Consider the following 22,987-nt stretch of genomic DNA (forward strand, 5'->3'; position numbering starts at 1 on the left):
AGAATCACGAAGGTCTGCAATCTTAGCCGGCCCGACAGTACTGTCTATGTAGGAATAACTTCTTGATCTCGCTGATTCCGCCCTCATTTGTCGAAATGTTCTATGCTTGTAACTTCATGCGCTCTTCGAAAGAAACAAAAGAAACCCAAGAAATACAAGTAATTTGTTAGAACCAGAGGACACTATAGTGAAAACATGGTTGTATCGGTTATAGATTACGCAATGGAATAGCAGGCAAGGCGTTACTTTTCCTTGCCCGCCACCACCGTCGTCTCATCCCTCAACGACGTCGCGACCCACCGAAACTCCGTCAGACCATCGTCCCCATGCAGCCCTTAAACTCGCTACGAAGGCATCTAGCCGAGGGGCTCTTGTGCTCTGAGATACGCAGGTTTGTCAATGCGAACCGAAGAGACCATGTCATTTCACGCCCGTCCCTAGCCCCGAGTTCCAGTGATTGAGGCGTCGGCACTAGTTTACAAACGGTGAACGGGGTAAGCCGAGACCGTGCGCATTTCCACCAACCACAGCGCGAGCAGGAGAGGGGCTGGTTGCTTCCTTTGTTGCGAGTTGGATCATTTCTAGCAATTTCTTTAGATACTAGATCTTCTGCAGGTTTGGTGTATGTAGAAGTCGATCTAATTATTTGACACTCGCGATCTTGCCGTAAGACACTACACCGGTTTTTCATGTCACTGAACCAATCACTTTAGCCCTAGACCTTTAGTTCCACGCGACTTTCAACAAGTACTACTGTCAAAGCGCTAAGCACGCCGGTGAAACTCAAACGCAAGGCACGGTAGCCAACTAAGCACTAACTAAACTCATCCGTGGCCCCCGCAACCCCAGAAATGGAGATTTCCCTGTGGAGGAAAACCCATCCGAAATCGTGGCCAGCCCATAGGTGTGCTGCTTTGAACGCTTCGAACGCCACCAATCAGTTTTTTCTGGTAAGTCACCAGATTGCCAACTCATTCGCGCGCCAGGAGCTAGCCTTGTCTAGCCCAAGCCCAGCTCGCAGTCCAATAGGGTACTTTGTGAAGGAACCCCAGGTTTAAATAAGTGTTGGCAGGGGCCTTGGTTGGCCTCAATTAATTAGGTCACATTCCCGAGATCGCGGGCTCATGGCTCTTTTAAATGCGAATTGGACGCTGGTTACTGCGTTCCAATTAACCCGCGTATCACGAGTACACCATTCGAGAATATAGATCTAGGAAGAGTCTTGGCATCAGTTCGTTTGTCGTGTATGCCATGCATTAGGGGAGTGTCCATCGCGACATAAGTACGAAAACTCAGTAATCAAGGATCAGCAATTATTGCAAATGGCTCGGTGTCATCTAATCCGCTGGGTGTGTGGCGCTCGGCCAGTTCTACCCCGGACGTTTCATGCCCTATACTGCGCATGACCCCAGGCGGATATATCTCCTCCAATGGAAAAGTGGGACAGTACGAAAGGTATTAAAGGCGACAGCCTTCCCCATCACTTGTCGTTTTAGTTTCTGTTTCCTTGTCATCTTCTTCCACCTACAAGTTATTCATCTAGACAAGCAACGTCCAACATGAGTGACCCTGTCGATGCGGAACCACATGGTGACGACACACAGGTTGAGGTTGAGGCCAAGGCGGCCGTGTCCCAAGTGGACCATGCCTACGACCTGGACGTAAAAGCGGAAGTCGCCGATTATAAGGCGGATGCAATCGCGGCAGAGGACGCGGAGCACAACATGACGGTGCTGGAGGCCGTTCGCGCGTACCCGATGGCTTCATTTTGGGCGTTTGTCATATCCTTCACCATTGTAAGCTGCATTCCCCCCCTTTCCCCTTGACCTGTTCTCCGACAAGAAGTCGCTGCTAACACCATTTCCAGATTATGGAATCCTACGATGTCTTCCTCATCAACAGTTTCGTCGCCCTTAAATCATTCAAGGCCCAGTACGGTGTATTATCCAACGTACTAGTGAATGGCAAAATGACGCAGGAATATGTCATCGTGACCAAGTGGCAGTCTGCGCTTCAAGTGTCTGGGCAGCTCGGTGCGCTTATCGGAGTCTTCCTCGCTGGCCCCCTCACCAGCCGTATCGGATACCGTTACGCGTTTATAACCGGCCTCATGCTCCTGAATGTCTTCATCTTTTCGTTTTACTTTGCCGAGTCGATGCCAGTTATTTTCGTGGCTCAGCTTCTCGAGGGCATACCATGGGGCATCTTTATTGCCAATGCTCCCGCCTACTGCTCCGAGATCGTACCGATAAAGCTGCGAGCCCCTGCTACCCAGATGCTGCAGATGTTCTGGGCAATTGGCAGTATCATCGTTGGTGCCGTCTGCTACGTTTACGAAAATGTCGACGGTCCACACGGCTATAAGTACGTACTCGTCCACATTATATCAAGTTCCGCTGACTAAAATGAACTAGGATTCCCATTGCGCTTCAATGGATATTCCCCACCCCGCTCGCTATCCTCATATTTTGTGCACCCGAGTCGCCCTGGTGGCTGGTACGAAAGGGACGTCTCGAAGCCGCAGCAAAATCGGTCGAGCGCCTTGGGCGTAGGTCAAGGCTGAATTCTAGTGAGACCGTCGCCATGATGCGCCGTGTCGTTGAGATGGAGAAGACCGAAAAGGAGCCCAGCATCGTGGAACTCTTCAAAGGCACTGACCTCTACCGCACCCTCATTGTGTGCGGTGTGTATGCGGCACAGAATCTTACGGGTAACCTTATCGCTAATCAGGCTGTCTACTTCTTCCAGCGTGAGTTGTCATTTCTGCTATTTTAGGTGGAACGTATTTGCTGATCTAAACGCAGAGGCCGGCGTATCGGACAAACTTGCGTTCGCCCTAGGTCTCATCACCTCGGCTCTGCAGATGATTTTCGTCATGCTTTCTTGGATCCTCACCACGTACTTTGGCCGACGTGATATCTACCTCTGGGGCTCGTTAGTCAACACCGTCCTGCTGGTCGCGCTCGGCGTTGCCGGCTCTGTTGGCACTTCAGCCGCATCTAATTATGCGACTGCGTCCTTGGGCCTCATTATCTCCGTGCTGTTCACCTTGGGACCTGCGCCTGCCTCGTGGGTCATTATTGGAGAAACATCGGCCATCCGCCTCAGGCCTCTAACTACTGGAATGGGACGCGCTTCGTACTACATAGTTGAGATTCCTTGCATCTTCCTGGGAAGCTATATGCTCAACCCGACGGTAGGATTCTTCTCCCTCCGCGTCTTGCGGTGATAATTGCTGACATGGGTGCAGGGCGGACATCTTGCCGGCAAGTGCGGCTACGTCTGGGGTGCCACCGGCTTAGTTTGCTTGGTCACTGCATATTTCTTCTTGCCTGAGATGAAGGGTCGATCTTACCGCGAGATTGACATCTTGTTCAACCGTCATGTCCCGGCTCGCAAGTGGAAGGAAACGGAAGTCGATGTACAAGACGACGAGTAAATGGAGATTTGCTTAAGTTGGCAGTGACAGGATAGAACCAGGAGCGGCACATCGGCGGGCGACTATTCATATCTTTACGTAGGAGTGACTACATTACGGAGGCAACAGGAGTAAGAAGAACAAACATTGTCCCATGCAAAAGATAATGACGGATCATTTTTCAATTGTCTTGTAGTGGCAGTCTTAATCAAGAGCAAATGCTCTCCACGGCATAGTAGAGATGCTATAAATTAAATGGGGTTCGTGTAGAAGGTACCGGTGAGCACATAGGGGCTAGACGAGATATTGAAGCCAAGTACTACTAGACCTCGGCTAGGACCGGACTATGCGGTCTTTGGTCTTTTTTCAAAGTAGTCATGACCGCACCACGGTCCCCCGTGCGTACGCCTCGCCATAGCACCGCGCGGAACCGGAACCGCACCGCACCGCATTTTCGCGGTTCGGACCAGCAGTTCTACAAACAAGACAAACAGAAAATGTATATACAAATATTTAGGTAATATAGGTAGTCTATTTAAATTCTAAAGTAGTAGGAGGGTTTATAATAGTATAATCCTTATATATCCCTTTAAAAACATGTAAAATAGCCACTTTATAATGATACCTAATCATAATTTTTTTAAATCCATTTAAGAAGGGGAATCCTTGGCATATAGTGCGGTGCGGTGCGACAGTTTTGGACCCGCGAAAATATGCGGTGCGATGCGCGGTTCTGGATATTGGAACAGGAACTGCACCATGCCGAGGCCTACTGCAGAGTCAACCCATATCATAAGACTTAAACCACAGATATCCTGTAAGCTATTCCATATGATTATTGGGCTTCTGGTATGACGCTTATCTCCAATCCAGCCCTGGATGTACATGACCCCAGCAAAGAAGAAGGGCGGTGTGCTCATCACTTGCGACAAGCCAACGTCAAACCCCATCTTACTATTCAAAATGATTGACAGCAACAATGTGATCAAGTAAGACATAACAATATTGGCTCTGCAAATAAGTTAATTGTGTCTTTAAATTGCCCTAGACGTTCGGCTTACAAGAAGATAAGGCCAAACCCCCAAATCTTTAGGTCCAGGGCAGATGTCCAGAACGCGCTCAAAGTGAGTAGCTCTTCTTCTGTATTTTTTCGATCCTGATCCAACATATCCATGACATGCGTGAGCTCTTAGAAGCTATTAGACGCTGAGGAAACTTCGGGATTGATGCGCGTTCTGGGGGAAATCGGCAATCAAAGTTGCTCCAACGAGCCCAACCAGACGAGTCGGTACTCCTTCCCAGATGAAAATATACCTCCACCCTGATAGTCCACCAACACCACCCATCTGCATGAAGCCGTAGGCGAGGACACCGGAAACCGGGGACCTTTAATGCTGATAGAATAAAATGCAGCGTATCGCTTATGTACATCGTCTAAATCCGTTAGCCCGTGAAGTTGAACAAAAGAGTATATGGCATACAACGACAATACCAGACATGCAGCAGAAAAATTCCCCATGGAAGTAGCCCTGCCTCAAAATTTCCAACAATGACACGAATGCCAACGAGTTGGAGCCAGGTGTGCGCGATTCCGAAGCATAACATAAGAATTCCCCAAGCAACAGCGGTTGTGGGAAGAAAAAGCCAGGGTCCCATCTTCCGTACAACTATCGCGCTCGGCCATTGGAAAAACACATATGGCACAAAAAATATAATAATACTCTGTGACTACACTTCGTCAGTTTTATTGCCCTCATCTCAATTGGCAAGTGTCCACATACATAGCAAAATCCCGATTCTAATTCCAGTTCCTCGGCCATCCCTGCAATGTTAGCGGAGCCAAGATTGGTCCAATCAATTACAGACACTGCAAACATGAGTCCAAGAGCAGTGATTAAACGCCTGTCAATCTTGTGGAGGATTGTTTCTCTCAGACGACAGTAAATCGTCTGCAGTTGGCCCTTGCGGATGCTTATCCTTTGTTTCGAGATGTTTCATCATAATCTTCTCGGAGTTTTGAAAATCTGAAATCATTTTCGACACAAGGTAGTTTTAAATGAACTAAGAAGTGTTTCATTATAATTAAAAGAGCAGGGAGCCTTCAACTCTTCAAACCCATTTAGATATGAATCTCGGCAAGCTCGGTAGATCAATTTCGTCTCATCTGTTTAGTGTATGGAGTCGCCGAGATCACGACCCATGCCGAGAGTATAATTTGCTATTCGGCACCACAGCTTTAGTGCTGGAAATAAATACCGGAGGTAAGATACCCCGCAACAATAACAACAACTAAGGTCAATATGATGAACTGAGTACGCCTAGCAGCATTGAACGACAAAGACGCCCTATAAGATAGCAAATAAAGACCGAATTAGCGACACTTCACCTCTTGGCAATACTACAGACTTTGCGAGTGCGGACCGCGGATTCCGGGTGTCACGAAAGCAATGTCCGATTAAAAAATGACTCGGGAAAGATAGTCTGGGGCAATAACGAGTACAAATTTGTCAACGAGCAGCCGTGCCCAGTAAATGTTAACCCCGAGCTATGGCGCCAGGCTCAACTGCTATCAAAAGATAGACTTTAACTATTGACGATATTCGAATTATTTTTTAAATGGTACTGGATACTGAGACACTAGCTAAAGTGAATATGTATTTCCCCGATAAGAATGCTCTTCTAATCCCAGAATGTGCAGTTCACTATACACACAATATTACTACTCTTCAAGGTGCTTTAGTTGGAGATACGAGGGCATAGAGTAAGTACATAGATGAAACTCTGATCTTATACAATAGGAATAACAGAACGTATGTTTTGTTCGGGAGTTATAGTTAGTCAATATAGGGAGAAGAGGAGGTAGAGGCCATGCTAGAAGATCAAAGGGACCTGTAAGCATATCTCTATAACCAAACAGCGAGGCGGATAAATAATGGCTAGAATGGCACCGAGATTGTAGAGGCAATAATTTTACCTACCCATCTAAGGCGGGTATAGTATACGTAAGGATTCCACGGGAGTATAAGCCATAACCTAAAAGGCATATATTAACGTTATATAATATGGTTTGATAGATATACAGAAAACATCTGGAAGTGGCCACCACATAAACCGAGTTGCAGGTAAATTAAATGTATTGGAGGTATAAATAAAGTTTTGGTTAAGGCTAAGTTCTTTATCGACGAAAATGATCTACGATTCGCCGCTACTTTACTAGGTCACCTTATCGCAGCAGGAGATCAAGCCAGGGGTACGCCGGCCTCGCGAGGTGAAGGAAACACAATGCTAGCGGATGTTTTTAAGCGTCTTGGATTTAGGAGTGAAAATGCAACATAGAGAAACTTTTATTTAGGTCGAGCATTGGATCTAAGGAGACCGACCTCAAATAGATATCCGTCAAGACTGGCGAAGTTTCCAGTGACTTTGTCAATAGAACAATGGTTTAGTGGGTTGGCCCTTAGAATTGATAGAGAGGAAGCTGGAAAAGATAAAAAGCGCATATGTATTGACATTAGCGTAACGGATATACAGGAAACGTGGAGGTTGATCCTCAGCAACGGCGCCTTGACTTACAGACAACAATATAACAGTACAATAGGTGTGGAATCCTAGCCAGATCTATCTCTATCTCTAAATAAGCATAAACTACAACAGATCCTGACTGGCAGGGACACACAAGAAGCCTCAGTGCTAGGGAGCGATGTTTATCCTTTATTCAAGAGATAAAAGCAACGCTGATGTTCTTGCACTTGCTTGCCACGCATTCGCCCTCCTCTCCCTGAGCTGCAATATCCGCCATGGCTACCTCTTTCGTCCTCGGATTTGCCGCCGCGGCATTCGTGCTGCATATTATCCGTTTTCTTTACGTCTCGTGGCAGCAGTTGCACAAGGCCAAGAGCTTGGGTTGTGGGGCCGTGCCGCTGTACCCATGTAAGGACCCGCTGGGAATCGGCAACCTCAGGGAGTCGCTCGCCGCAGACTGCGAGAACACCCTCCCCGAGCTGGCTATGGACCGTGTGACGGTCATTAGCGAAAATCAGAGCCGTTACGTCACAACCTTCATCCTACGCAATCTTGGCCGCAACAATGATTTCACTATCGATCCGCAGAATTTTCAGGCACTGCTGGCGAAATAGTTCAAAGATTTCGAGCTTGGGGCAGCTCGACGCATTAGCCTACACCCGCTGCTGGGCACAGGAATAGTGGGTTCTTGCTACCCTAAAGCTGAATCGACATGTATTTGACAAGGCAAATAGTTCACGGCCGACGGAGAGGAATGGTCGCGGTCCCGCTCGTTGCTGCGCCCCCAATTTACCCGCCAGCAGATCAGCCAGCTAGATCTAGAGCAAGACCATGTTCAGAAGGCGATGAAGGCAATGCCTGTCGCGGCGAATGGGTGGACCGCCAGCACAGATATCTAGACGATCTTCTTCCGACTAACCATCGACTCCGCTACTGAGTTTCTGTTTGGCGAAAGTCTGGAAAGCCAGATGGGTGCATTGCACGGCCTCAGCCGGCCCGAGGATAGGTTCGCTTCGTGTTTTGACTACTCTCATTGGGTTGCGGCCCAGCGGACCCGATTCTAGAAGCTCTCCTGTATTGTCGACAATAAGAAAACCCGCCATTCGGAGAAGCAGGTGCATGAGTTTCTGGACAAATTTGTTAATAATACGCTGGCTGCCGTAACAACTGGCAAGAAGTCCTCCGTGGACTAGGAGAAGCCCGCGGGCTATGTCTTCCTAGATGCACTTGTCTCCATGACATATGACCCGATCGAGATTCGCTCGCAACTTCTGAGCATTCTCCTGGCTGGCCGTGATACAACCGCTTCCCTACTCAGCTGGACCATCCTGCTGTTGGCGCGCTACCCTGACGTCTTCCGCAAACTACGCGAAACGATCGTCTCCGAGTTTGGCACCTACTCTGCGCCCCAGAATATCACCTTCGCCACCCTCAGATTCTGCCAGTACCTGCAGTATTGTATGAACGAAACCTTGCGTATCTATCGGGTTGTCCCCTTTAACTGGCGCTCTGCCACCCGCGACACCTCTATCTCGCGCGGCAGTGGTTCCGACGGTCTTTCCCCTATCGTCATCCGAAAGGGAGAACACATCATGTACGGCACGCACGTCATGCACCGCTGTAAGGAGCTCTGGGGCCCCGATGCCGATGAGTTCAAGCCCGGGCGCTGGGCCAACCGCAATATCGGCTGGGAGTATATCCCCTTCAACGGCGGGTCTCGCATCTGTATTGGTCAGCAGTTCGCACCTGCGGAGACTGGCTACGTCCTTGTGCGTCTGTTGCAGCGCTTCGATCAGATCGAGGATGTCAATCTAGACTGGGAGATACGCTGCGGGTTGACGCGAATCAGCTCCCTGGCGGAGGTAGTGACGGTACGTCTGCATGAGGCAACGGATGCTTCGGTAGGGAAATAAAATGAAGACAAAGACTAGCCTTGTTTTTTGCTCTGTTTCAATGAGATTGTATTGGAAGTTGAGATTTCCGCTCTTGAGTTAACAGTATAGCGGTGGAGACGAGACGAGACTTACAATATACATCTATGGAAATAGGAATGGCTCGATGGCCGTCTGACAATGCAGACTAGGCAACACCACCCAAGAGAACACACACAACCACTCCCAGCCTGCGGTAAAGGTCATGCTCAGTGAGGCCGTGTGGACTGTACCTAATTCTACATCATAAATCAAAGCAATATAGTGACAACTGGAATGAATTGGGTAGATGACTGATCTATCTCTATCCCCATGTAGAAGCTATTCCTTACGCCCAACGTATTCGTGACAACTCAGGCCACAACTACGTTCTTTATGTCACGCGTTCCACCACTACAATATATAATTTAAGTAAGTCTTAATAATGTACTTAAAAAAGATAAAAGTAAAACTAAAGAATAAGATGGTAGAACTAGAGTAGAACGAGGAACTCTAACGGTGGGCCAGAAAAGAGTAATCAGGGCTGTATTGGTCAAGGTGATTTTGAGCACGGCTGTATAGAGGAACTGACAAGTACATGTCATTGAGCTATCGTAGCATGAGTATGACAGTATTGCCATTTTTGATGACAGGTGTAGATTATGCTGTAGAAAAGATTGGTCTCGTCGTCTTTTTTGGGGTGAAATTGAAAGATGGGCTAGGTTTACGCCATGCCTTCTATCGCGTTTGATTGAGGTTACATAGACCGCTTGTGGTGACTAGGCTTCAAATCTTGCTAAATCGGTGACATCAAACTCGCCAGCGAGTCCACTTTTTGGACTCGGTCGGCAGAATCTTTCTGTCGTAACCTAGCAAGCCAAAGAAATACTTTGGCCTGGGATGCACGGCTGTCCTGTAATGTCCCACCTGTGTTGTTTACAGATGAAAACTCGCTGCCAGAAAAGTGTTCCCTGCCACAATGAAGAAGTAAGAATAATTTGGCAAGCCGCCAGAAGGGCAGTGGATCAAGCGAGAAGGAAATATTCTCAGACTCTATGTCGTGCCAGGTCCGTTGCTCCCAGATGGTGAGCCATTTGTCAAGCACATCATTGATGCTAGTAAAAGTGCTAGATCCTCTGCGTCGGACGGCCTGCGCCGTCAATTTAATGATATTAGCCCCTGAAAAGTCGCTTGCAAGTTGTTGATCCAGATTAATCAAAACCGGAGGTGAGCTGAAATTGCAGTGACCGATATCCAATTGCCGGTCCAGGTCATGGTGGTTTGCCTGCCACACCAGGCAATGCAGAGCCTTTAACAGTGTGAACATCCCAAAAGCGGACACTTCAAGAGGTGATTGTTCCTGAGACGAAAGAGAAAGTATCCGTAGTTGAGAAAGAGTGGACGAGAGCTTGCGCTGCGGAGGCATAGATTGCAAATGCTGCAGGCATGCCTGAGGAGATCTAGCGTTCCAGCAGATCTCGTAACTTGGAAGCTCGATGTGTAAATCAAGAGGTGCGAAGGCCGGTGCTTTGCCCATGAAAATGCAGCTGGCCATATCTTGGCAAAACAAGGTATTAGCAATTCTGTCAGGTGACAATGTTAGCATATATATTCCATCCGCGATCTGTCTTGAGCGAACCTCGTCCGAGTCTCGCGTTCGACCCACAAATGCCAGTCGAATGTCTGCTCGGTCAGCGTTCTGTGATCTACGGTGGGACTCATATCGAGAATTCCGGCTCTTCTGGCCATCTGCCAGTTTTTAAAATTAGTTAGGAGGCATGTGAGTGAGAGATCGAGTGACATGGACAATGTACTTACTGAGACGATTCGCGCGCAGTATAATGGTATAACTCTGTGGGCAGTCTCGTCTTGGGAGCTTCCAAGGACCGCAAAAGCGGCAATACCTGCTTGGATTGATGAGAGAGTAGGCTCGGTCATATCAATTTCGTGCTGAATACCGTAAGTCATTTTGCACAGCATTAACTTGAGTGAAAAAAAGCTGTTGCATCTCCAACTTACCTGCTGCCTCTCAATATGAACCAATACTTGTATGGCCATTGAGAATATGTGATTGGCGGGGCGAATGATGTCAGTATAGCAGACACCAACGATGAACATCGCCAACACGAGAAGCGGGGATGCTGTCGCCAAGTCAAAAGTGGGGACATGGAGAAACGGGATATGCCGTTGAAAGTTCTGGCTGAAAAGTTGTAGAGCAAGTAGTAAATTGTTTCGATTGATTGAACTCGTCAAGACCCCCTCGGGTACCACCGGCCCTGGTTCTTGTAGTAAGGCCTTGATTGCTGCGCATTTTGCGAACAGCGGGTCCAGCTGTTCTAAGGACAGAGAAGTAAGGGTTGGCTGACTGAGTCGTTGGGCGGCGGCTTCAATGCCCGGGGAATTGACTAGAATACAGATCAATGAATGTACTCATACAGCTAGGCTAATATGCGCCTTACAATTCTCCAACATGAAGTCCGGTGCACCCTCAAGACCAAAGGGAGGCAAAAGTGGTAAAGTGGACATGTTGAAGCTCCACGGATAGTCAGTGACTGAATCAAGCTCCTGATCAAAATGCACATGATTCATATTGAGTTCAGAAGCACCCTCAACACAATTAACCCAGTCTACTGGCGAGTTGCCGTGCGCCCTCGCTGCTGGTATATCGCTGCACCCGGTGGCCTGCTGTGCCGCAGGATAGGAGGTATTCGGAGGGTGTGGAGAAAAGTTACTTTCATCACAATCAGAGACTTGTGATACGTTCAAATCGGCCAGGTGCGGGGACCCACGCCGGTGATTCAAGCCGCGATTGTAAGAGCAGGTCATGCTTTGCGAGACGCAGCGGCGGCAAGGGACGCCAGAGTCGCACTTGGACTTCAAACGTGCACATCGATCACATGCCCATCTCGGCCGCAGATCCGAGACGGGCCTCTCTGTCGTTGAATTATTAGATTTCCTCTCACCGAATCTACAACCCCGTAGGTGACGCGAGAAAGCATCACTAAGACACCCATGTTAGCTTTTTCATCGTCACCGCCTGTGGCAGTTGTGGAGACAAACATCCTCGCGAATGATCTTCCGCACAAGCATCGATGGGGTCGTGTTCCAGTATCTGTACTCTTATCAATATGAGCGCAACGAGGCAAAACAAGGGGATGTTCTCACGTGACACGGCGTGCCGCTCCAAATGCTCTGCACGGGTGAAGGTGCGGTGACATTCGGTACATTGAAAAGGCTTCATCGGTAACAATGTGAAAAGAGGGAAAATTAGAGAGGAAATTTTGGAGCATTTGTCGCCGAGCTCGGGTCCCAAGGCTGCAACCCCGCAACCCCACAACCCCGCAACCACGTAATCCCGGGACCGGCGCCACTAACAGATACGCAAAACGTTAGACCAGTCTTGACATACTAAGCCTTGCGGTTGAGGCATTATTAGTCGATGAAGCTACTGGACTACTGAAAAGGGCAATTATTAAAAGTTCTATCTACCGATCTGTTCTACTAAATAGGGAGAGAGAACGAAAAGTTTGGCCCCGTCGATAGTAAAATTCCATAAAGAATGCGAATTCTACGTTTAGTGATATAATTCGCTGTACTTACATGATAACAAGTGATGGTTATAAGGAAACAGCATCGAAATCATTAAGGTGGCTGTGACTAGTATAATAGTTCTAATGAGCTGTCTACGCGTAAGATTCATCAGTTCCGTGGGCCCCCACGGGCTTCCCGGAGCTATCTCCACTTTCGGTTCTTCCCGCAAGCCGATAGCTGAATATGATCTCGGCTGAAAAAGCTAATCTCCAGGATGGGAGTTATTATATCGATAACCAAGTTCAAACGGATAGAGGTTCTCTTCAGTGGTATGCAGATCTGTCCTTGAGCGTATGGAGACCGTTACCTCGGAGCTTACCGAAGAGGCGTTGTTTCCCAAGTATTACCATACGCTCCTCGGGGATATTGTGGGAAGCACTTCTAATGGAAAGCGCATCGCGGGATTCGTTTATTCAAGAATGAGTGCACCAAATAGCTTTCTAAATGATGTGGCTACAAATGAATACTGGAAATAGATATCATCCCGAAATACCCACTAAGCAGTAGCGAAATTTTGTATTCAAATTACAGTGCTTCTGTCATTCGGCATCCAGAGTGGGCTAATTATTGGTGCCGATATAGAAGGACAAGAACGGCAAATTAATTTCACTTTAAATTGCACCAAGTCTTCCCAAAGCCAATATTTCGGCTCAAGCAATAGAGGCTTGCTTAGTGGAGCAATATTTCTAAGTATAAAAAGCACTGGTGCTATGCAAGTATTAAAAATGTGTATGCGCCCAATCAGTGTACTTTCTTCTACGACTTTGTATCAGAACGTTATGTTCTTCAAGAAACATCAGCTATAGTGGTACCCTTGAATAAACAATGACGTTGTCGACTTGCAAAGCTCAAGCTTGAGATAGACTACAGTTCTCTAATACCTCGTCGATGAATTCAAGAGCCCTCTCATACGCCTCGAGTGAGCCTTTCCAAGGTTTTGGAGGACCTGCAGAGCCAGACTCGAGGAGTCCGTGAGGCCCGTCCTTCACAAGTAGTAGCTCTGTCTGAACCCCAAGTCCTTTTAGTTGATTGAAGTGATTCATACTTTCCTGTGGGAGAACAACATCGTCGGCAGTACCGTGAACAAAAACAGAAGGAGGGTAATCTTCGGTCACGAAGATCTGTAAAAATGCCGGCTTTGTATCCTCCGAAAGTGCCATAGCTCGTTTGGAGTCCTCAGACCCGTTGAGCAGAGCACTCAGGCCAGGTCGGCCCAGGCAGCCTTCAAGAAACTCCCCATCTAGCTCCCATTTAACAGCAAGCGCAAAACGGCTAGTAAACCAATTTCCCTGTGCAGTGTCATCGCTAATAACCCTCTTGTCCGCCAGAATTTCGGAGACTTGAGTGAGATCCACCGATGTGGCAATAGACGTCGGCGGCCGACGTGTCGTCAAGTACTTGAGAAGCCAGTCACCACAAGTACCAAAAACCGTCAAGAGAGCGGCTGGCTTAGGTTCAGCATAGACACATGCTGCGCGAGCAGAGAAAGCGCCTGCCGAAAACCCCGCCACGGCAATACGAGCCGTGTCGATTGAGATTGATTGAGGCGTTCCCTTTGCAAAGTCATCACTGGCAATGAACGTGAACAAAGCCTTTGTGTCTTCAATCTGGTCGAAAGCAGTGCTTGGATGGCAAAGCCTATAATCCGCCGCGATGAATATGTAGCCCTTCCTCTGGCAGTGGTCTACAAGTCTTTGAGTTAAAATTGACTTCTCGAGAGGAACGATTGACAACTAACCATACAACCAGCGCGGGAATTGAAAGTCTCGTCGGGATCCAGCAGTCATTCCACCGCCATGATAGTATATCACAGCGGGTAGGGTACCCTTTGCACTGGGAGGCAAGTAGTAATCAAGCTGAATATTATGGCCGTCGACGACGCTGTAGACTAGCGTCTGGCCGCCCTCTGGAATAAATGAAGGCATGTTGAAATTGTAGAGTGAACACGTTATACGTTCTCAATCGTTCAGGTGGCTCACGGATGTAAGGGAGAACCGTTTTGCTAGCACTGCGGTGAAAAGACCAAGGGCGCCTTTATCATCCATCGGTGCTACTCTCACCCTCCTGCTCCTCTCGCCCTCCAGAGTCGGTCGTGGCGTTTCTATTCCGGAACCTATGGCCCGGACCTGTCCAGTTTGTTACGTGGTGTGGATACTGAATTGGTCTTTATTTGAACAGCGGCCGTGGGGGCCGCGACTTTGCATCTAGACCCAAATCCCCGCCGGACATACTATGCCGTGGGGCACCACGGAGTGCTCGTGCACCGAACTGCAAGACAGCGTGCGGTCAATAAATATCAATACGATATGATAACGGAATGAGGTAGTTGGTACGACAGCTGGGATCTCTTACCCGCCGCGCCTTATGGTCTCTCTGCGCAACATGGCTGAAATCCCAGTAAGACAGAAAGCAGTAATGATCCAGGACCCTGGTCCAAATGGACACATCATTTTCAAGAATTGCGTCCCGGTGGAACGACCTGGCGAAAATGAAGTTCTCGTAAAATTGGAGTGCTCCGGAATCTGGTATGATTGCACCTTCCTTTTAAGCGGTATCATAGTAACAGCCAGAAGCCATTCCGACCTCCGTGGCCTCATGGGCTGGGGCACAACTTCGCCCATCCCGGGTCATGAAGGTGTAGGTTGGGTTATCGCGCTTGGTCCGTCCGCACCTTCAACCCTTCTGGGTCAACGTGTCGGAATCAGGTGGCTACATAGCGCATGTGGCGTCTGCTCCGTGTGTTCCTCAATACCAGCGTTCCCAAACAACTGCCCGCAACAGCGTAATACGGGCCGAAATGTTCCTGGAACTCTGGAGCAGTATATGGTTGCACACGCGTTCTATTTGTCGCACATCCCTGACGGCCTGCCCAGCGAGGTCGCAGCTCCACTGTTGTGCGCAGGGCTCAGTATGGCTGGGGCCATCTCGCGGCTCGAGCCAGAACTTGAAAGGGGCAACTGGGTTATCATACCTGGAGCCGGAGGCGGGCTTGGCCACTTGGGTTTGCAGATCGCTGCTCGGACTAAGGGTTACAGGGTCGTGGCGGTCGATACTGGGGAGGCGAAGCGGGAGTTATGCCTGAGCCTTGGCGCAGAGGCATTTGTGGACTTTTTGACAGAAGATATAGAGATGAAAGTGAAGGAGCTGACCGATGGAGAATTCGCACATGGAATTGTGGTGGTGCCTGGAGGGCAAAAGGCTTATACGTTGGCGCCAAAGCTTATCCGCAATCGCGGAGTGATGGTATGCGTGGGTCTGCCTCGTGAAGATTTTCACATCCCCATCTCGCCTATTGAGTGTTGTGATCGAGGTTTGTGCAGCTGCAAAAATATTTTCGGATTAATACTAATTAGTGGCATAGGTCTAGTGATTAAAGGGTCGGCTACTGGAAACGAGGAGCAAATGCAGGAGTTATTCCAACTGGCGCTGTCCAATACGGTGCTGCCACAGGTCGAGCTCATCGACTTTAGTCGAACTGGTGAGATATTAGAGAAGTTGAGGAATGATGAGATTTCAGGGCGAGTGGTCACCTTGATTCCTCCCTGAATGATCAATAAATTTCAAGAACAAATATATTCTTATCCTGTTCATTATAAATAACAAAGTATCCTTTTTTAACTACAGAAATGAGGATGGCTCGATGGCTGTCTGGCAACGCAGACTGGACAACAACAACCAATAGATAACACACCAACAACCAACATGCAGTGTAGGTCGTCCTAGTGGAGATCACAAGTGTCCTTGGTGAGGCCGTGAGGTCGTACGGGTTGGGTCGTGGAACCGTACGAGCAATCCTGAACGCAGCAATCCTAAATAAGACCATACGGTTTTCCGACTGAGGCCATATGGAATGTACTTAATACGGTATCATGAATCAAAGAATGTGGTGACAACTGGAATGAATTGGGTAGATGCTGCTGTTCTCCTCTCTCTCCCCCTGTAGAAGCCATTGCTTACACCCAAGATATTCGTGACACCTCAGGCCGCAACTGTACTCATTATGTCATGCGTTCCACCACTACAATATTTAAATCTGGGTATAAAAGCTGAACGGGACCCGAAATTAGCTATCATTTTCTAGCCAACTAAAACCTAAACACAGTTTCCACGTCTCGCATTTATCTGTTGGGGGATGGGAGTAATCAGAATACATCTACTCAACACTGAGGTAAAGTTAATTCAAAATCGCCCATTCCGGTGCTATACGATTATGTGACCCTATATCGTGGGGAGATAGATAGTTCGGCCTTAAAAAACCTTAAAGTGGAAATTCACGGCTTCCCCACGGGCAAGAAACTAGAGCGCCGGCAGTCCAATCAATCCCCGGCCCACTTAATCCAGCTCCAAAATTGTCTCACTTAGTGAGATTGGACATAAAGGGGCCCGTAGAGCATCTTTGTACCGCTGGCAACTTAAGGCACAGCCATTTGGGACTTATCATAGCCAGTATCTGGGGCACCGCAAACAGGTTTCTAGCTCTATCTCGATCTAGAGTTGACCCAATCTGCTCTGGAATTTCTTGTGCCGAGATCCCTTTAGTATCCGCCTTTCCTCAAGTGAAATTTGAAACCTCGACAGCAAGAATCAACGACAATGAACAAGATGTCTGGGGAATTTCAGCAGGTTGAAAGGCTTGTTGATAGACCAGTGCAGTCAGGTATTGTGACTAAAGACCCATTGGTATGTGTCGGCAAATGAACTTTTTCCCTCCGCACGCTGTTGTCACTTCCATGTCGTGAATGCACCGTCAACTGACTGCCCTGAAGACTTGGACGAGGTGGATGAAACTTGGGATCACACTGAATATCTGTGCTAATGCCTTCTTGAACAATGCTTGTGCGGCCGGCCTCGTCCCCACGTTGGATCCAGTGGCTGCAGAGCTCGGCGTCACCATAACCACCGCCTCGTACCTCATGTCCTACAATGTGCTCGCCCAAGGCCTCAGCAACCTGATTTGGGTGCCCACAACGCTTTGTTACGGCAAACGGTGGGTGGTCCTGATTTCGATGGCTCTGCTGTTGCCGTGCCTAGTTTGGGCGGCTGTTGCGACAAGCTTCGAGTCGCTGCTCGGCGCGCGCGTCCTTGGCGGGTTCGCTTCCGGCGCGTCAGAGGCATTTGCACCTATGATTATCGGCGATATATGGTATGAGCACGACCTGACCACAGCTCTGGGCTTTTTTGCCCTGTGCACCTTCGCCGGGGCTACCCTGGGCCAGACTGCGCTCGGATTTGTAACTGAGGGTCTGGGATGGAGATGGGCATACTGGATCATCTTGATCGCTTGCAGCATTACTATGCTAAGCATGCTCTTTTGGCTCCCTGAGACGACCTTCCAACGCGGCTTAAATGTGGGTATCACTGCTGGTGATGTGCAGCGGAATGAGGAAATGCATGAGAAGCAAAACATTACGAGTCCAGTGACCGCCACGCCGAGCGCCGACACAGAGCCACATGCCCAAGCGGACCGAGCCGAGCCCCTGGTATCTATGCACTCCAACATATGGTTCGTCCACCATCCCGAAATTGACTACAGCGCCAGCTGGATATCCTGCTTCGTAGGCCCATTCTACTTTGTGCTGCTGCCGACGGTGCTCTGGTCCTCATTGGCGTACGCTGTGACATCGGCTGCGTTTACTTCGGTGGGCGTTTGCATCGTACAACTCCTGGGGGCACCGCCATACAACTTCAGCCCTGGAGACCAGGGCCTCTTCAGCTTGTCTTCTTTTATTGGCATCGTTCTGGGGGGGAACGCTTGGTTCCAAGAGTGTTGATATTGTCAGCGCAAGAATCAACAGGCGGCGCTCTGACCAAGGCAAGATCCATAAACCCGAAGAACGCCTGATCATGCTCGCCCTCCCCTTCTTTACTGCCACTGTTGGCCTGGTTTTATACGGAGTGGCCGTGGAGCGTCGGCTCCCTTGGATCGGCCCCGCCTTCGGGTACGGAATCCACTCATTTGGCTTCGTGGTGCTCGCAGGAATCACGTTCAGCTACGCCATCGACTCATACCTGGTGAAGAGTGGTGAAGTTATGGTGTTCAACAATACCCTCCGTGCCTTGATTTCATTCGGAGTGTCGCACATCGTACCCACTTGGTTGAACAACGCAGGTCCTGCTATTGTATACTCTGTGCTGGGATCTATTATTTGGGGTTTCTTGTTGCTTGGCATTCCCGTTATCATTTTCGGCCCAAAAATAAGGAACATCACAAATCGTTTTGTTTGAGCTTAATTGAAGAGTGTATCAAGGTAGAGCACGGCATGGGTCAAAACACTCTGTCTCGGTTTTTCAAATGACCTTTCTGTTCTTGATTAAGGATTTAAGTACCTAACATCAGTAATAAGAGGAAGTTCTTTGTAAGCCCCGTTCCTCCCTCTGTTAGCTAGGATAGCGTTGGCGCCTGGATACACTGCTGTTATTATCTAACACCCCCGCTATTGCCATCCCTGTGTCGCCGTGATTGTATGCACCAATCAAGGGATCTGGAGACTTTGATACTATTTAATCAGTCTAGACACATTTCGACTATCACATCCCATAGAATATGGAAACAAAATATCGGTATAAGTGACCGGAGATAGATTGTTCCACTCTGGAGCATGTCCAGTCTTAGTATTATTAGTCGCTATGCCCAATGGATTGTGTACGAAGGGCTCATAAACAATTCAGACCTTTTGCCATTTTTTATCCATTGGATGACCTACGATTATGGCGACCACTGAATCCGGCACAATACTGTACAAATTATAACGGAACAACAACTTTCTGACCACCAATGAAGGCTTCACGGCGACAGGCCGCAACATTTCAGGGTAATTCTCCACCCGTTACCGAATTTACGCTGACTCCTCATTTTTGGGAAATTTTTCAGAGGTCTAGCCGGGGATTGGCCGACTAGTCCCCGGAAATCCGAGGGAACCAGGCCGTGGGGCCCCACGGTCCTGGATCGCCGGACCGGGAGCATGTTTGAGCTTTAGAGATAACGAAGCACTTGTGTTGGGTGAGTTGTAGCCCCACAGCAGCGCTGGATATAAGACTGGAAACGCACAATGGTCGATTTCTTTTTCCAAAGCTAACAGCTTATCAGATACACCCTTTGGAACAGTGGAATTATTCAGCTGCGACTATGACTTTCTCGAATGACTCGGGCGCAAATGGCCACAATGAGGATATTCAGGCTGGCAAAAGTCCCCGCTACGGACAAAGCAACGAGAGATTAGTGGGTACAGCGTTCCCACGCAGGAAGCTGAAAATTGTGATGTTGGGAGCTGGGTAAGCCATCTCCTGTCAGTCACCGTGGACAACAATGTCAAATCTTAATGATCAAAAAACATAGAATCTCTGGGATCCAATTTGCACATGACGTGAGCACACGCATGCTCGATGTCGAACTGGAGATCTTCGAGAAGAACTCGGAGCTAGGCGGCACCTGGTACGAAAACCGATACCCGGGGTAAGTCGAATTTATGTACCCTGACCTTATACGCCTTCGACCTTTCCACTTGCAATTAGAACTGAGCTGACTCAGACGGACAGTTGCGCATGTGACGTTCCTGCTCATACCTACCAATTCTCGTGGGAGCCTAACACGCGGTGGTCCAAGTTCTATGCCCCCGCGCCAGAAATCCGACAGTATCTTAATGATGTTGTCGACAAGCACGGGCTGCGTAAGTATATGCGTTTTAACCACCGAGCAATCTCTGCGATGTGGCAAGAAGAGCCATCCACTTGGCGTATCGAGCTGGAGACAACGGATGGCTCGGGGAATCTCATTGTTGTCACGCAGGAGTGTGATGTGCTTGTAAAGGGCCTTGGCACTCTGAACAACTGGAAATACCCCGATATCGAAGGATTGTCGACCTTTGGTGGAAATCTCATGCATACTGCAAATTGGGACGAAACAGTTGACCTGACTGGAAAGCGTATTGCGGTGATCGGAAACGGAGCGAGCGCAGTCCAGTGCGTTGCGGCAGTCCAGCCAAGTAAGTTTGTTAAGGTGTTCGCAAAAACTGCTTGATCGCCGCGCCCTAACATAAAATTTAGTTGCAAAGAAACTTGTGAATTATCTACGCACTGCGTCTTGGATGATACCTCATCTCTTCTCCGATGGCGCTGTCCAGAAAGACTGTAAGTCACGTAGAGCACTTAAGTCAGCTTATGCTTCTCAGTGCTAACCCCTCGAAAGACTCAGCCAAGGATTGGGAAAAGTTCGAGAATGACCCGAAGTACTACCTTGAATATCGTTTGCAGTTGGAAAATACCCTTGCTAGCGGGTTCGAGGCTATCTGGTCAGGAAGCCCGGCTCAGACCAAGCTTGAGCGAGAGACAATTCAACACATGAAAGAGATAATCCACGATCCTCGCCTTCTAGAAACACTGTTGCCCAAATTTGAGCTTGGCTGCCGACGCTTCACGCCCGGGGACCACTATCTGCACGCCTTACAACAGAAAAATGCATCTGTTATCTCGGACAGCATTGTTCACATAACAGAAAAAGGTGTTGTCGACGCAACGGGAGCGGTCACCGAAGTCGACATAATTATATGTGCTACTGGCTTCGACGCATCATTCGAGCCAAGAATGCCTACCATAGGAAGAGATGGTTACTCTCTGTCAGATAATTGGGGCAAGGACAAGCCTACTGAGTCATACATGGGTGCTGTTGTTGCTCGTTTTCCCAACATGTTTGGTATGCTGACCTTTCTCTCTGTCCTACTAGCATTGTTCGCTTTTGAAATGCTGTGGCTATTGTGAACATGCTTTGCTTTGACCTCTTGAGATACTAACACCGATTTTTAGTGTTCAACCCACCTATTACTCCCGTGCTCGGGTCTGCCTTTCCTGGCATCCAGGCCACCAGCGATTATATACTCAGGTTACTCCACCGATTACAGACTGATGACCTGAGGTCTATCGTGGCCAAGGAAACTTCTCAGAGGAGCTTCAATGAATGGGCCCAGCAGCAACTGCGGAAGATGGCTTTTAGTGGAGATTGCAAGTCTTGGTGTGAGTGCAATTTGGGCAAATCGATATATTGGTCTCAATTTGCAAGAAACTTGGCTAACAGGAAATATGAAATCAACAGATAAAAGCTCAAAAGGAAAAGTGTTCATTCCTTGGCCTGGCACAGTTGCTCATTATATACGGACCACGTCGTTGATTCGCTGGGAGGACTTTGACTTGATCTGGGCTGATCCCGAGGCCAAGTACAAGTCCCTAGGTAACGGCGTTACAGAAGAAGGTGTTGCAGTTGAATCTCCGCCCTGGTTATGCCAGGTTGGCTCGAAAGTGGTTTGACTACAGATCTGAGTAGACATTGACATGGCCCATGGGCCTATCCTATGGACTGTGGACTACCCAGCCAAGGGACTACCCAACCAAGGACAGCTTGATCGAATAAAGAAAAATCAACAAGATAGAGTGCAAAGGGCTTATGCAAACTAAATGAACACAAACCACAATCTTCAAACAAAGGACTAGAAGAAAGTGAAAGGTCTGTCATTTCTACTTGATGTCTCGTGCGTATTTATAGACAAAAAGTGCTGAGAGTCACAAGTTTTGAGTCAAGGGAATAGAACTGAATTCATGATAAAAGGAACAGACTAGACTTTTATGTCGCATTAAGTAAATACAGCATGGCCTCATTCAGGAACTATTTATATACCCATATGTAACCTGTAGGTAACCCACGGGTCTAATATCCAAACATATACCCAAGCGCAGGTCTGAGCCTTCGACCCGAAACCCGCCAATAAATGAGTAATGCCCGACCTATAAATATATACTGAAATGGGGATGGCTCAATGGCCGTCTGGTAATGCACACTGGGCAACAACAACCAATGAACCACACACACACAACCAGCACGTAGCAGAGGTTGTCCTGTGAGAGGTCGCAAGTGTCCTTGATGAAGCCGTACGGTTTTCCCGACTGAGACCGTACGGAATTTACTTAATGGGGCATCATGAATCAAAGAATGTAGTGACAACTGGAATGAATTGGGTAGATGACTGATCTATCTCTATCCTCATGTAGAAGCTATTGCTTACGCCTAAGATATTCGTGACACCTCAGGCCACAACTGCATTCATTATATCATGCGTTCCACCACTCCAATACCTATGAGTAAGGACGAGGCCTAAATCTATTACTACTATTATTATAGGAACTTCATATACTTATAGTCCGGACTTCGCTACTAGCTTTCGCCACCCTATCTTATAGGGTAATACGCTTTTGACTTTATATTGTTGGGGATAAACTATGTATACTTTCTATATTTCTATATTGTAGTGGTGGAGCGCATGATGTAATTGTATACTACGTTAACGTGGTCGGTAAGCGAGTGACCCATGTAAGCGAGTGACGCACCCCAAAACACCGTAGTAAATGCAACAATGTATCTCAACAACCATAACATTATTCTTCTCACTATATATAATCCTAATTAATTAGAACATAAAAATTTTGGTTAAAAAGTCTAGGTTAATTTAATCCTAATTTGGCAACTTTTACCAAAAATACCCTGTGATGTTAGTTGTTGAGC

The 22,987-nt window shown here is 48.2% G+C and overlaps 8 protein-coding genes across 8 annotated transcripts; 6 read left to right on the top strand and 2 right to left on the bottom strand.

Annotated features, from left to right (window-relative positions):
- Window positions 1-1,559: 1,559 nt before the first annotated feature.
- On the top strand, window positions 1,560-3,439 carry N7443_007128 (putative MFS maltose transporter; the record flags this gene model as incomplete). The annotated part of the gene is made up of 5 exons (XM_056887184.1): window positions 1,560-1,796; window positions 1,868-2,364; window positions 2,415-2,749; window positions 2,805-3,196; window positions 3,251-3,439. The coding sequence occupies 5 exons, from the start codon at window positions 1,560-1,562 to the stop codon at window positions 3,437-3,439; spliced, it is 1,650 nt and encodes a 549-aa protein (XP_056738875.1).
- A 3,776-nt stretch (window positions 3,440-7,215) lies between these two features.
- Window positions 7,216-7,554, top strand: N7443_007129 (uncharacterized protein; the record flags this gene model as incomplete). Its single annotated transcript, XM_056887185.1, has 1 exon — window positions 7,216-7,554. The coding sequence occupies one exon, from the start codon at window positions 7,216-7,218 to the stop codon at window positions 7,552-7,554; it is 339 nt and encodes a 112-aa protein (XP_056738876.1).
- Window positions 7,555-8,175: 621 nt separating this feature from the next.
- N7443_007130 (uncharacterized protein) lies at window positions 8,176-8,853 on the top strand (the record flags this gene model as incomplete). The annotated part of the gene is made up of 1 exon (XM_056887186.1): window positions 8,176-8,853. The coding sequence occupies one exon, from the start codon at window positions 8,176-8,178 to the stop codon at window positions 8,851-8,853; it is 678 nt and encodes a 225-aa protein (XP_056738877.1).
- A 793-nt stretch (window positions 8,854-9,646) lies between these two features.
- N7443_007131 (fungal specific transcription factor domain-containing protein) lies at window positions 9,647-11,676 on the bottom strand (the record flags this gene model as incomplete). The annotated part of the gene is made up of 5 exons (XM_056887187.1): window positions 9,647-10,433; window positions 10,490-10,599; window positions 10,669-10,800; window positions 10,870-11,255; window positions 11,310-11,676. 5 exons carry the CDS (start codon window positions 11,674-11,676, stop codon window positions 9,647-9,649), a joined length of 1,782 nt encoding a protein of 593 aa, XP_056738878.1.
- A 1,613-nt stretch (window positions 11,677-13,289) lies between these two features.
- Window positions 13,290-14,366, bottom strand: N7443_007132 (alpha/beta hydrolase; the record flags this gene model as incomplete). The annotated part of the gene is made up of 2 exons (XM_056887188.1): window positions 13,290-14,125; window positions 14,180-14,366. The coding sequence occupies 2 exons, from the start codon at window positions 14,364-14,366 to the stop codon at window positions 13,290-13,292; spliced, it is 1,023 nt and encodes a 340-aa protein (XP_056738879.1).
- Window positions 14,367-14,823: 457 nt separating this feature from the next.
- On the top strand, window positions 14,824-15,987 carry N7443_007133 (zinc-dependent alcohol dehydrogenase; the record flags this gene model as incomplete). Its single annotated transcript, XM_056887189.1, has 2 exons — window positions 14,824-15,751; window positions 15,803-15,987. 2 exons carry the CDS (start codon window positions 14,824-14,826, stop codon window positions 15,985-15,987), a joined length of 1,113 nt encoding a protein of 370 aa, XP_056738880.1.
- Window positions 15,988-17,034: 1,047 nt separating this feature from the next.
- N7443_007134 (uncharacterized protein) lies at window positions 17,035-18,666 on the top strand (the record flags this gene model as incomplete). Its single annotated transcript, XM_056887190.1, has 3 exons — window positions 17,035-17,121; window positions 17,208-18,207; window positions 18,254-18,666. The coding sequence occupies 3 exons, from the start codon at window positions 17,035-17,037 to the stop codon at window positions 18,664-18,666; spliced, it is 1,500 nt and encodes a 499-aa protein (XP_056738881.1).
- Window positions 18,667-19,567: 901 nt separating this feature from the next.
- On the top strand, window positions 19,568-21,738 carry N7443_007135 (flavin-containing monooxygenase; the record flags this gene model as incomplete). The annotated part of the gene is made up of 7 exons (XM_056887191.1): window positions 19,568-19,713; window positions 19,778-19,894; window positions 19,978-20,423; window positions 20,485-20,568; window positions 20,627-21,130; window positions 21,241-21,447; window positions 21,527-21,738. 7 exons carry the CDS (start codon window positions 19,568-19,570, stop codon window positions 21,736-21,738), a joined length of 1,716 nt encoding a protein of 571 aa, XP_056738882.1.
- Window positions 21,739-22,987: the final 1,249 nt, after the last annotated feature.

Source organism: Penicillium atrosanguineum, assembly GCF_028827265.1.
Source record: "Penicillium atrosanguineum strain IBT 20685 chromosome Unknown utg000006l_segment0_segment0, whole genome shotgun sequence".
NCBI lineage: Eukaryota > Fungi > Ascomycota > Eurotiomycetes > Eurotiales > Aspergillaceae > Penicillium > Penicillium atrosanguineum.